The sequence below is a fragment of the Rhopilema esculentum genome, chromosome 16 (assembly GCF_057945365.1).
Source record: "Rhopilema esculentum isolate cy_ngs chromosome 16, ASM5794536v1, whole genome shotgun sequence".
NCBI lineage: Eukaryota > Metazoa > Cnidaria > Scyphozoa > Rhizostomeae > Rhizostomatidae > Rhopilema > Rhopilema esculentum.
In genome coordinates this window covers 12294480-12308113 of record NC_142830.1, presented here as the reverse complement: position 1 = coordinate 12308113, position 13634 = coordinate 12294480, and the positions used below count along the sequence as shown (strand labels likewise).

General features: G+C 35.1%; 1 protein-coding gene across 1 annotated transcript; it reads right to left on the bottom strand.

Moving 5' to 3' along the window:
- Window positions 1–92: 92 nt before the first annotated feature.
- LOC135682067 (glycine--tRNA ligase) lies at window positions 93–13530 on the bottom strand. The gene is made up of 17 exons (XM_089113038.1): window positions 13328–13530; window positions 11166–11267; window positions 10274–10376; window positions 9694–9835; window positions 8796–8884; window positions 8555–8631; window positions 8039–8184; window positions 7390–7539; window positions 6915–7077; window positions 6172–6336; window positions 5350–5457; window positions 4528–4673; window positions 3904–3992; window positions 2716–2825; window positions 2022–2115; window positions 921–1111; window positions 93–285 (listed from the first exon to the last, which is right to left on the bottom strand). The coding sequence occupies exons 1-17, from the start codon at window positions 13460–13462 to the stop codon at window positions 172–174; spliced, it is 2124 nt and encodes a 707-aa protein (XP_088969164.1). The 5' UTR covers window positions 13463–13530; the 3' UTR covers window positions 93–171.
- Between the last annotated feature and the right edge of the window lie 104 nt (window positions 13531–13634).

The following is a 13634-nucleotide window of genomic DNA, read 5'->3' as shown; positions in this document are numbered from 1 at the left end:
TATTTTCTTCGTCAAAAATTTTCTTCATATGTTAATAAAACAAATGAACAAATAACCTAAAAATCTGAAGAACTACAAATAGAGAAATACTGTTTGAATTTTTCAGGATTTTTTCTATATGTCAAATGGGAAAATTGCAACTACAATCTAAAATAAATTCGTTTGTCTAGATTATTTCTCAGTAGTTTCTTGACGATTGTCGAAGATCCCGAACTTTTTCTCAACTTCTTCCCAAGTTGTCTTTCCATGAATCAGATCGTTGACCACATTTGCCACGACAGCAATCTAAGAAGCAAGACAAAATCATTTGTGATTTTCTTTGTGCAAAGTTTCATCTTTGAAACTTTCGCTGAGGTTCTTTATTCAAAACTGATCTCAATTAAGCAAAATAGGACTAAAATCTAAGCTACGAAAGCTTTCACTACCCGTTCATCAAACAAGAAAAGATTCTGATCTTAAGCAGCCTGGCAATAGCCAATATCTTGCTAGTTATGAGTATACATCCTTGTTTGTTGTTTATTTCTGATGGTTGATTGGGTTTGTCAGAAAAGGGCAAAAAAATGGGTCTTAAATTATTACTTCATCACCGCACAATCACTCGCTTTACTTCAAAGGCAGGCATTTCTAACTAACTTTTTTTTATTATTTTCCAACTTTTTCCACCTCTCCCCCAAACGCCGATAGCAAAGCGGACAAATTCTAACAATTGCTTACAAATTCTAACAACAATTCCACACAACACTATCGTTGTTTTGTTAGAGTGACGAAAGTAAATGAGCCCGTCCTTACGAACGATCGAGTTCCATGTGTATGTAATTGGACTGCAAAAACAGGGGAGGACAAGCTCAAAAGACGATTATAGCTTTGATCATTTTCCGTTAATCTTTAGCAAAACACAAAATGATGACGTCAGTTCTTACCTCGCATCGCACTTGTCGTGCCGAGTTTCGTTCACGCAGCGTCACAGTACATGGCTCTTTACTTACGGTTTCAAAATCCACAGTGATGCCAAATGGTATACCGATCTCATCTGTCCTTGCATACCGCCTGCCAATGGAGCCGCCAGAATCGTCAGTCTTACACGATATGTCTAACTCGGTCAGGGCAGCAGCTAAAGAAACCAAAATGACAATAAGGTTACTATTGATGATCCTATGAACACTTAACTAAATTCCTTTAAGAATATGCTTAGGTCATTGTACAAGGCATAAGAATCATATTTTTTAAGTGCAAATGAAACAGTCTAATACAACAATCGAGGGAAAAGGGTGGGCGGGACGTACCACAACGAGGAAAAGATGTAGATAATTGTCAAGACACAAAATCCCATGGCATGTTATAGAGAAGAGGCACCCCAAGAGATGGCACATCTCTTCAATTACAAACCTATTTAGCCACTTTTGAGGCAACATCAACTTATATGATGATATACATTTAGCTTCTTAGTTTGAAGTTATAATTCATTAACGACAGCACTAAATGTTTTGAAATTTCATTGCACAAGGTGTCGATGTTGGTTTGGCTGCAACAGGTAATCATCTTATCTATTTAATTAACTTCTTATTAGATTTATATTTTTACACGATACTTCACCAGGTTAGGAAATGAAAATAAAAAAGTATATACAAATTTTATGTAATAATAGCAGTTAAAGATTCTGCTTGAGCTAAGATTGGCTCTAAGGAAAGTTTTTTCTCTGGTGTGACGCAGGCGGTTTAATAAATCTTAGGGTGGGGAAGGGGTGATTTCCCTCATTCTAACAGGTATTTCATTGCCAGTTTTCAACCCAGTAAAATGGAAATCTTTTTTGGAAAGAAAAAAGAAAGTGAAGTGTGATGAATCAAAACGATTCATAGAATTGGGATAGCATAAGAAATGGGCCTAATTTTACTTTTAGACATACAAAATCGATGTCATAAGTAACTGAATGTTCGCAAGGCACCTTATTTGCAAGCAAGCTACGTGAAAGTAATAAACGGGGAATATTGAAGAGGTGAAAGCCTAATATAATATATACTTACAAATTTGACGGATGAATGGGTTGAACTCTTGGTTTTTGCTCAGAGGAAGCACCGAGCATTTCACAGGAGCAACCATTGATGGCAAGGATAGCCACTAAAAGAATAATTTATTAGGATTGTAAAACAGGGTACCGATTACACAACAGGAAGGAAAAGATACTTGATAAGTAAACCAGTCAATTATCACTGGGCAAGCAGGTCAAAGAATGGGGCAGACTTTCAAGAAAGTAAACTTTAAATGCTTTGGAAACAATATTAAATAAATGAAAGAAACAAAATTTGAAGACAATCTAGTTTCCGGTGCTACGGCTTATTATCTATCTATACATATTGGGATAAATATCGAAAGCAAATATTTTTTAAACATAAATTTTTTAAGCTAACTCTACTACCAAAATAAAACAGTCAAACAGAACCAATTTAAGAGATGGAAATTCCGAAAAATATAGAAAATTACATTAGCGAGTCTTAAAGAAATGTAGAAGTCCAAAAGAAATAGGGCGTCAACAGCAAGAAAATGAAAATTCGATTGTTTTCACTTTGTGAATAGTATTAAATAACGTAGCATGGAGTTGGATAGTATGACCTTTTTTGATCTTTGACCTCTGTCTATGACCCAGATATAAGTTACGTAAAAAATCAATTTTAAATAATACTAAAATTATAATATTAAAAACTTGAGCGCGGAACATACATTTCTCTGCTCATCTCCTTCACGTCCTTTGAAGTTGTGTTCCAAGACGGAATACATGATCCTTCCAATTCCAAAGGATGGCTCGATAACATGAGGCTCTACCTCACGAACTGAAAAAGAAAATGACAGTTGCTGACATAAACCCATTAAAAAGGCATTTTGTTTTTAATGGATTAGTTTTAAGAGGTGCGCTTTTTTTGGTTAATTTACGGATAAAACTCCTTCTCAAGAAAGAAGCTCCTCTCTGTTCAAATATCTGTTTAATTTTCTTGGCTTCTATCTTTAATATAAAAATTTCTTAGAATTTTCAAAGTAAAGCAAGGCTGTTGAATAAAAGGGCATACGTCTATGTTTTTGGGATTAATTTAACTTTATTTTGCACGAATGTTGGCTCAAACTGAAGTTAGATTGAGCAATTATAACAAAGGGCATTCAATGTTGTTCCTTCACTATCTAAGTCTATATCAGCGAACATTACTTCTTTATCCTGTTGTTTTTCTTTGGGGTTGTTTTGGTCATATATCAAGATGCCTACTATCCCGATGAGTTAAAGCATTAATAATTAGACTAAAAAACAAGACCGTTGGGTCTTCTACGTCAGCCTAAAGGACTTATCCGACATTCCTGCGGGTTTTTTTCAATTTACCGTTGACTCAACTCTTTCGCGCATCTTCCGTCTTATTTTTGATCTTCTCAAAATTAAACGATTTTTAACACCTGATCCTTGCGGACACTCCGGCTTTGCGAGGATTCCTTGAGATTGATTCCATTGAAATCCAAAGAATCAAAATGCCCGATCGAAAAGCAAGAATAAATATCGACCGTATAAGTTGAAGGAAATCAACAAGAACCGTCCACACTTTATTCGAGGCTAGCTTAGCGAGCTCACTAATGGCAAGTCGTCTAATGGTTTTTCAAGATGTTTGATGCAATCATTAACACCCCGAATAACTTCCATTGGCATCTCTGTAGCTTATGGAATCAACTTACTCAAACTGGCTCGCATGCGCTCGAAACATTCCAACCATTCCAACTGAAAACGTTTCTATGGGATGAGTAAAAAACAGATCGTTTATAAGCGCATGCATCTGTAAATGCGGTGCGCCTTTAAGGGTAGGGGAAGGGGAGAGGGGGGTTTGAGGAGGTGTTAATAAAGAATGTATGATGGTAATGTATTGACAAACTTACCATGAACATCTTTTTTAAATCTCTTGACTTGTTTCAACATTTTCTTTTCAATTTGAAATTCTTCATTACCAGATTTTAGAGTGTAAGTCCTTTGAAAAACCGAATAAACAAATATAAAAGAATTTTACTTCCACTAAGAGATCTTCTATGAGTAAAAAAAACGTTTTCATAATAATGATAACTCTGTACATAACAGACAGCGGATACAATAGTTTAAAATCGTTAAGAAATTAAACAGATTCAATGTCCATCTGACTTGATTTATAAAATTATTGATGAAATTGAGATAAAAGGTTAAATATGACCTTTTTAAAAACATATGCTTGTGGTATTAGTGCATGGTATTAGTAAACAACGTGCTTGATAGCTAAGAAATCCTCCAAAAATTTTTTGTGGTAAAAATGGCGAAAACTTGTTTGAGAAATAAACCTTGCAAGACTAACAAATTAAAACTCAGTTTAAATCCAACGTGACTTTTAAAAATTCAACAGTATAGGAAAAGAGAGGGAGGAGGGGGGGGGGGGGTTGTTGAAAAATATTGGGTATGTTTTCCAATTAGAAATGAATGGTGGGGGCTGATCTTAGTCCAGGGTAGAACGCAATCCTATAAACCTTCCTACTCACCCGTTGGCATTGAGTGCATTTTCTAGCTCGTCAATCTGGCTTGACTTCATTTTTGAAATTAAATCCGATACTGCCTTTGCATTTTTCTTAAATGCTTTGCCAATGGCTGCCTTATCCATTACTGCTTCAGTGACATCGACTGATATGTTGGATACAAATTAAGGAACAATCAGTAACTTGCTGATGCCATACTGAAACAACTGCCCTCATCGATGCAAATCTTATTAAAGTCTTGCAAGCCTCTTGAAAGATAATTTCAGCCCAGAATTTCGCACCTAAATTGACATCACCTTTGGAAAGATCCTTCTGCAATCATTTCACAATTTAGACCTTTTCCGTGGCAAAATACTCCATAATTTGAACAAAGTACGAGCACACTGTAGACATAAACAAGATGAAACTCTAGCGAAGAAACAACTTTTGACAAGTCAAAAAAGCAATGCAGTTTAAAAAATATAATTAAAACCAAACTTTTGCTTCCAATTGAACACATCGACTGAAAAAAGTCAGAATGACTCTTGCAATTTTGTGAGAGACAGGGACAGCATCCGCAACTGGGCTAAAAAACAAGCTGTATTGGCATTTTTGTAAAGGCACTTGAACTTTGAATACCCAGTCTGCTTTCCCCTGAGATTTCACGTGCTTTCATCCGAACGTTAATGTTTGAAGGCCATAAAGAATACTACTTTAAGTTGTAGAGTATCGAGGGCCTCTTATTTGGAGAGTAAAATCTAGACAACAACAGAGCATTGGACATATATTACTGCTTGATATCTAACTGTTTGATTCGAAGCACTTTCTTCTTAATTCAGAAAAGGATATTGGAGAAGGCAGATCAACTTGTGCCACGAGTTTTTCGCCACTTGCATTCGAATGTTGCGTTAAATCGTAACATGCTCTGTCTGCACAGCCGACGCATTCGATCCAACCCTGGAAAAGAGACGGTGAAAGTCAACTTTCATCCGCTTGCGAATAAACAGAACTCCCTCAATTAATTCCCGTCTAAGCAAAACCATATATCTAGAGTGGATTAAGTAAAAAGATTTTCGACAAAAAACATATATGTATACACAATTTTTCACTATTCAATGCAAATCTGATATCTTCAGTTTGATCCTTATTGCATTCTTATTAAATGCGAGGCTTTAATGTTTGCTACTGAAAAATGTATACTGGCAGTATTAGTAAGGAGAACGATATGTTTGCATCAAGCGTAGTTTTTTTGTGCTACCTACGATATCCTGGAACAATATTCTCTCACTTTCTACCACCTCTGTGTAAATCCCTTCCTTCAAATTTATGTGAAACTTTCCTCTTACACCAACATTTAAGAAATACTCCACTCTAGTTCAGAAAACCGTTTCAAAGCAAATTCTTCAATTAAAGTAGAAGCTGTTTGCATTACTGCTCAGGAAAAAACTTTTTTTAAAGTTGCAGGATTGTAGGCCCGTTTAAATAAATACAGAAGAAACCACTAAAAAAATTGAACTGTTTGATACTTTCTCCAATCATACCAAACGCAATGGCTGGCAAAGCTTCCACTGTCTTAAATGTTAACGAATATGACGTCATTTCAAATAGTAATAGATGACGTCAAGAAAACAAGTAATACTTTTAAAAGGAAAAAAGCAAATGACAACTCACGTAAGATGTTTTGAGCTCACAGTCCCAGCAGTCACATGCATAATGAGCCATTTCGTTTGCCATATGTTGCCTAAACCTCATTTTGTTTATGTCTACGCCAACCTTTAGCATGAATGAATGAATTCGACCGAGGAAATAAGCAACAGTGGTGTTCTTGATGATACCCTGATCACGATAAAATGAGAGAACAATTATAATTAGGCATAAAAAAGGCTCTGAAGAATAAACAAATAGATAAATAGATAAATAAATAAATAAATAAATGAATAGAAAAATTCACTATGATTTTGATTCGAATTATCCCTCGTGTCTCCCAACCACGAACGGAATTCCACATATAAAGACTTTAACATCCACAGAAATCTTCTGCATACTTTATATAAATTACTAGGCTCCCCTTAAAGCTAAACTACTGAGCCAGTCCTATATCTATCAAGTAAAAACATTTCTCTTTAAACCAAAGAAACGCATAACTCATTTCAGTTTCTTAGCATTTTCAGTTCTCTTTCAATTTAACTGAAACCGTCCTACATGTCTTTCAATTCTTTCTCATATTTGGACAGCAAAAACATTTCTTTCAAGATTAATTAAGAAGATTTTAAGTTGATTTAAATAATTTCAACAGTAGAAGTTTCCACTTAGCAACAAAGGAGAAAATAAAGTATAGGTAAGCTTATGAGAATGTTCAGATTCAAAAGCGAGGAATCAAAAGGTGATAACCAACCCTCTTCAAGATGCCTCACCTTGGCAACGGCATCTCGCAAACTAACATCAATAGCTGGTTCCCCTGACATTTGGCTCTCCTTTGAGAAGAGTTTCACGTGCAAATCTGCAACTGATTCGAATTTTGAATGCTCTTTGCATTCGGGATCGACAAAGTATTCGATTTCAGCCATTAAAAATTCCCTAGAGAACGATATCGGTAAAGATGTGAAAATCGGCAAGAGCAGATCAGAATCAGAGCAGAATTGAGATTTTGACATTCGATAATTACTCAGAAAAAATGAAAATCACAAAAGCCATCTTAAGTTAATAAAAAGAATTTCATTTCTTTGTTTTGTAGTTAGCATTCTCCTAATAGTTACTGAATGTGGTAAGAAATCATGGCAAACAATTACTTGCAACATTCAAAGTAGATAATTCATTTTCTTTCGAAATGAGGTTTGAAACGAGTTAAAAAACAAGAGGGTCTGATTGCACCAATTTCTATTCATATACCTAACTCGCAAAAGTCCTGCACGAGGTGAAATTTCATTTCTAAATCCACAACCGATTTGAGCTCCACCGAAAGGCAACTTGCCATTGTTGTACTCCAGAAGTCGTTTGAAATTTAAGAAGATACCTTGAGCTGTTTCTGGTCGCATAAATCTAGGTGAAAGATATTATCATCTTAGAGATGATTTCAAAAGACTTGTACGATAAGCAGACGAATTTCAAGATCAATATAAACTTCCTGCACATTACATCTTGTTTACACAGGGGGTGGGAGGAGAGTGGGGGTAGGGTTGGTGCGTGGATGGAAGGAATGTGTGGCGATAAGGATGGGTGAGCAAGGAGGGGTATGTTGGGATAGTGGATGTGTGAGGATGGGGGATGACTTCGGATAGGAGATGTGTAGAGTTGATGTTATGTCTGCAGATATGTTGAGAAATTAAGTGTGTGTAGATGGGAGGGGATAAATGAAGTTTGGGATGCTAATTAATATTTTTTTATATGAACAATTTCATCTCACAGCTTCTATTTTTAAGGAATAGACAAATCAGAAAGGGATATGGCCTATCAGACAAGATTCGAGTTGTCAGCATCTTGAACATGGTTTTTCAAATTATAGAGCGTCGTCTGACACAAACCAATTTAAACAACATACCCAGGTAAGTAGCCTCCTGGACCGATTGATGTCGCAAACATTAGATTGAACTCAACGGGTTCCGTTAAATCGTTGTTTGTTACAGGAGCTTTCGCCCCGTAATGTTGAAGCTTTTCCCAGATTTGATCTTTGCTAAAATTGTCAATCTAGCAAAAAAATCAGTTTTTAGTACATAAAATTGTCGAGTTTAATCAATGAGTGATCAACAATCTTTAAAGAAAAGCCAAAAGATTCACAGAAGCACGATTTCTAATAAAACATTATTCTTTCCAAGATGTTCTTACAAATTCTTACTTAATCTAACCCTGCTCCATTTTGAATAAGATTACGCAGTAGGCATATAATAAACTATTCGCTGTCTTTAAAAAGGGAAATAAAAAAGAATTAAGAGAAAGCTGAAAGATCAGAACCAACTTTTCAAATAAGTGGCAATATGAAGAGGGTCTTACAGCTTGATATGGTTTGGCGAGCAAGATTAGAAACCAAATCTGGAACATCAGATGAAATCATTTTTACCTGATTCAAAATCTTCTGGTATTCTGCCTTTTTCTCTGAATCCAGGTTCTTTGCTTGCATCAACTTTTCAATATGGCCTAAAGTTCAAAACAAACACTCCCTTCCATTAAAATAACAAAAGAATTACATAGATCATAATAAATTATGGGTTAAATTATAATAATTTGTACGAATGCACTGCGTTTCAGAGCATTTTTTCACGTTGCAATTTCGACTAAGGAGGAACAAGTTTTGAACCGACCTTCTAACAAATGATCAGCTCGAAAACAGTCTCCATTCTTGCAGTCTTTAACCATGATGTCGGTAAATCGTTCAACATGACCAGAAGCCCTAAGAGAATAGCGTAATTAAATGCAATAAGACAAATGCTTTGGGAGAAAAAGTACAATTGTAACATATACCAAGAAAAATATGATTATATAATCTTAAGCAATACAGAGGCAACATCATAATTATTAGAGTTCATATCAATTAAAAGAAACCAACACATTATTTCACTATTCATAAAATATCAAGGGCATAGACTGGATTTACTTAAGAATCTTGTTCTATCCACATTGAGTCAATGGCACCTTTATCCTTAACGTCTCCTAACAAATAGTGCAAAGTGAGAATTCGCTGTTGTTCACATCAACTGATCCATTAAACCTAATCTCCTTGGAATGCGGGTTACTCAATTCTAGCGGGCCGAGGATCGAAATAAAGGGTTTTAATGTATGTTTAAATTGCTTTCAAAGGTTGCAAAAAAGGCTGATGGTTGAAGAAAACAAGGAAATGTTTTAGTGCTAAGGGAGAATTGCCAGTTCACGCTTATGGTGATGAACATCAGTGGAAGGGGCGTTGTGAGCTGGTGTGAAAAATGTTATTATCATGTCAATCTTGAGATCGGAGACAAAATGAATGGAAATTATTGATATTTTACAAAAAACATGCCCCTTGGAGAAAGATCTGAAGAACAGACAATTATATGAAAATTTCGAAATGTTACTGTATCATTCTAACTATTTGGAAATTTGACCAAAATCTTCATATATATATCCAAATGTTTTTAGGTTTCATTTGGAAATTTCTAACATTTGTTATTTTGATCTCTTTTTGGTTCCATTTTTAAGTGGAAAATGATATAGACAGAGTCTTACTTGAGTACTTGATGAGGTGTCAACTGCGTACAGCGAACTTCTAGGAATTGCTCTTCAAGTACAAAATGAGATCGCCAAATATTTATAATATTTGTTTCCATAGCACAACCAACAGGGCCGAAATCATATAAGCCAGCAACACCTATACATTAAAACATGATGATTAAAGCATCAATATCTACTGCACAATTGACAGTGTTGTGAGAGTTTCACTGGTTTAGTCCGGCAGCAGTTTACCAAAAAGACATATATTTCAGGGCTTTAACATAAAGAGACACACTTGATCAAAATGCTTGTGATAAGTAGTAGACACGTGAATTGGAGTTAACTAGTGTGGGTACAACTGATCACGGAAGAAAATTGAAACTTTTATAAAACATTACTCCTTGCACTTAGAAATGCTCTATTGTTACCGCCATTTTAAGTTTGCAGAAAGGCCATGGTAATGAAATGAGCTGTTCTGCCTGAATTTTGAGACCTTTGAATGCCACTAAGGCCGCAACAAAATTTGATAACAGCAATGAACAATTGTGAAATCTTGGAAAAAAAATTTCAAATAAACATGAAAATTTAAACCAACCTCCATATATTTCAAATGCTGGAGTGTAAAAGAATCTTCTTTTCAAGAGGTCCTCACATTTGCCTCTATCAAATTTTTCTCCAGGTGCTTCTAATTCAAGTTCCTATGATAGAATATAGTCACAATTTGCTGCAATTGCTTTGTCACATAAAGAAAGATATATCAATGTATTTGTTACAAAAATCCTTCAAACATAAAAGGTAGCGTCAAACTGCAAAGCAAATGTTGCGTAAATGTCCAATTAAAGGTTCCTGTTATCAAAACTCTGCAATTCAAAAATTAATAGCAAATTTACATCAATTGAAAAATGTAGGCCAAAGCTACACTATGCAGGGTACATATAGTTGTTACTTGATAGCTTGGAAATAATATAGTTTTGATCATTACAATTCTTTCAAAATAAATCAATTGTAGACAGTTTGTGACATTATCAGTTATTGTTGACATAATGTAGGCCCAACAAGAAAAGGTATGCTTTGATCATTGAGCTCTAGCATCCTAGCCTGCATCACAGACGAAATGAAAAATTGACTGGGTTTGTCTAACAATGAGGCTTCTCCTGTCCTTACCAAGTTATGCATAAATAACTAGAAGTTTCTTCCTTGCGTCTGTTGTGTTGCACCGAGATACAAAATATTCTCCTCCTGAACCTTGCCTAGATCTAAAATCTATCTTGATCTAACTAACATATTGGATCCAGATTTAGTCTAGCAATTTTATGAAAGCCTGACAAGTTACAATTTAGTGATGTGTAAAGAAATTAAAATAAACAACGATAATTTTGCAATAAAAATTGTTGTTAAATCATATTGAGAAATTATAACCAAAGTTATCGAAGAACATTATCATAAATTTTGACTTCCTCAAGTTCAGAAATTTGCCTCAAAGTTACCTTTGCCTCTAGAATCCTTTTTCTTGCTTTCAATTCTCTAACAGCAACATCAATCTCTGTGATAGGTGCTTTCTCAGCTTTTAATTTCCTCACAAGATCACCCTGAAAAAAATGTCTCTAGTGGTGAAGTTGAATAGTTTTTTAACTGGATAAGTGGTGAAGTTAAATGGGAAAATGGATAAGAGACAATTCAAAATAAAAAAACTTAAGACCAGGACTGAGTTGGAGTCGAAAATGACCAAACCATGGCATCTAGCTTCTGTGAGTATTCAGAACTCCACATGACCACGAAGAGAAGAGAAGTAAGTGGTTGATGTGCTGCCATATAATAAATTAAAATCAGGTGAATTGCCTTAGAAACTATTGTGCTTGACAAATCTTATAAAGGATATAAATCCCAGAAAATAAAAAAAACGTGTGGCTCCAAATATCCCAAAATTTGGGAAACAATGTTGATGAGGCCCAAACAAGTACAAAAGCATGAAGAAGAATTTTTCCAAGCATGTCAGTACGCCACCATTAACAGTTTTTGGCAATCAGAAAAGAAACTCTGCACTGTTTTCATTTTTCATTAAATTAGGGCAGCAAAGAATCAAGGTAGAAGGCTGTTATTTAAATGGAGTTTATGGCAGTTATGGAAATAAGATTGCTGAAGTAGCAGGGATATCACACGGATGGCAGCTAAGGATGGAAGCTAAGGGTGTCACTGGAAATTTAGTGGCAGTTACGGCTATAAAGAAACAACATTGTGGTAAAATGCTGAAAACTAAATAGGCCTAATTGAAAGCAAGGAAAATACAATAAGTCAAAATCGAACAGTTGTATGGTACATTATTAACATAAAATCAACAGTTCAAAGGAGCATATTGAACAAAAACAATGCTGTGCACAATACAATGCATGAGTGTAAGCAGATTATGATAGTGCACAGATACTGGCTTAAGTGACTTGGAAAAATTTTGGAGAGCTATGGAGCTAAGTCCTTGGATGTTGATAGAGTTCTTACGTTTAAAAACTTTAATTAAATGAACTGTTAATTTAATTAACTGTTGAATATTTTGTTTTTTAATGCTTAATTCGTTTTTTTCACGAAGTATCGCTATAAAAGGTTAAATCGAATGTATAAAATTGTCAGGCAATCAACTTTTTTACATTTCTGTGTCATTTCACATTGGAGATCTTGACTATTAGTCAATGTCAAAGCCAAAAAAAGGTGTTAATGGTATTTTTCCATGAAGGGCAACTTGCTTGGCTGTTTGAGCAATCTGTTTAATACTTGGGAGCCACCTGCATGTTCTTTTAATTGTTCCAAAACAGTCGTTCTGAAAAAATGCCATGTACTTCCTTTAGATTACCAGTAAGAATTCATTGATTCTTTGAGAACCGCATCAGCATGGGCCAGATTTGGGCTATTGGTGGCAATTAGAAATTCCTATGATGTGCTTTCTTTGTTTATGTTCCTCCTGGCATCAAATTTGTTCTCAAAACTCAACTTTAGCCAGAAATTGATTCATTTAGTCAATCATCATGATGGAAAAATCAAAATCAAAATGAAAATCCATAGAATAATCTTCAAACATAGTTTCAGAAGAGTCAGGGGCAAAATAATTTGAATTGTATGGTACATTTTATGGAGAAGGCTTAACAGCCTAATCTTTGATAAGTGAGAAGCAATATATGGTTGAAATGGAGTCCTATACCAAGCATATTAACTTATGATCACCATAGTGCTAGAAATATTTTATGTGAAAATAGATTCTAGTCCCTATATTATAATCTCAGTCTGAATCATGGTTTGCCTCGAAAGCTCAGCTGCCAAAAAAATTTTGATGGTGAGTGGTTGAGATTTCTGTGAGTTTCTTTCAAATGGGAAAAGACTATGCCCCACAGCCCATTGGCAGCTTAGATTTAGCTGTTCACAGGCAAGCTACATCTGAAATAATAATTGAAATATATAATATTTTCTGCTAATTCGACTTAACTGATGTCACCAGATTTTTATATTTACTTTAACCCTTCAAAAATTTTCTGAGAAACTTTCTGCTAATATTTCCATCCAGGAAAATTTATGGGAACTGCGTTCCCAGGTTCCGATACTTTTTCCACCTCTGCATTACATACAGTAAACATAAACAAAAATCCGATTATTTCTTTCATCTTACCTGCTCTTTCACCGACTTTCTGAACTCATTCAAAACATCTGTGGCGGCCATTGCTAACTGACAAACATTAAAGCACCTTATATTAAGATTTATTCCGGCCAAACTTCTCAAGCTGTTAATTAAACTTGAATACATGCACCCTAGATTTCAACGCCCTGGTACATTATCATTATGTCCACAGGCAAGTTTCATCATCCTAGAAATCCCCTTACACAAAGAAACAGGAAACAGACCATAAGAATGATTGAATGCATGGACTCTTCTGGCACACATGGTCAAATCTCTTTCCCCTGTTCCGCCTCTATTT

Excerpts from the sequence above, each read along its gene's own strand:
- LOC135682067 (XM_089113038.1), bottom strand. The coding sequence starts at position 13,462 with ATGTATTCAAGTTTAATTAACAGCTTGAGAAGTTTGGCCGGAATAAAT. Across the intron at positions 8,632-8,795 it reads AGCTGATCATTTGTTAGAAG|GCCATATTGAAAAGTTGATG; the intron begins GTCGGTTCAAAA and ends TTTGAACTTTAG. Across the intron at positions 4,674-5,349 it reads AAGTTGATCTGCCTTCTCCA|ATATCAGTCGATGTCACTGA; the intron begins ATATCCTTTTCT and ends TTTGTATCCAAC.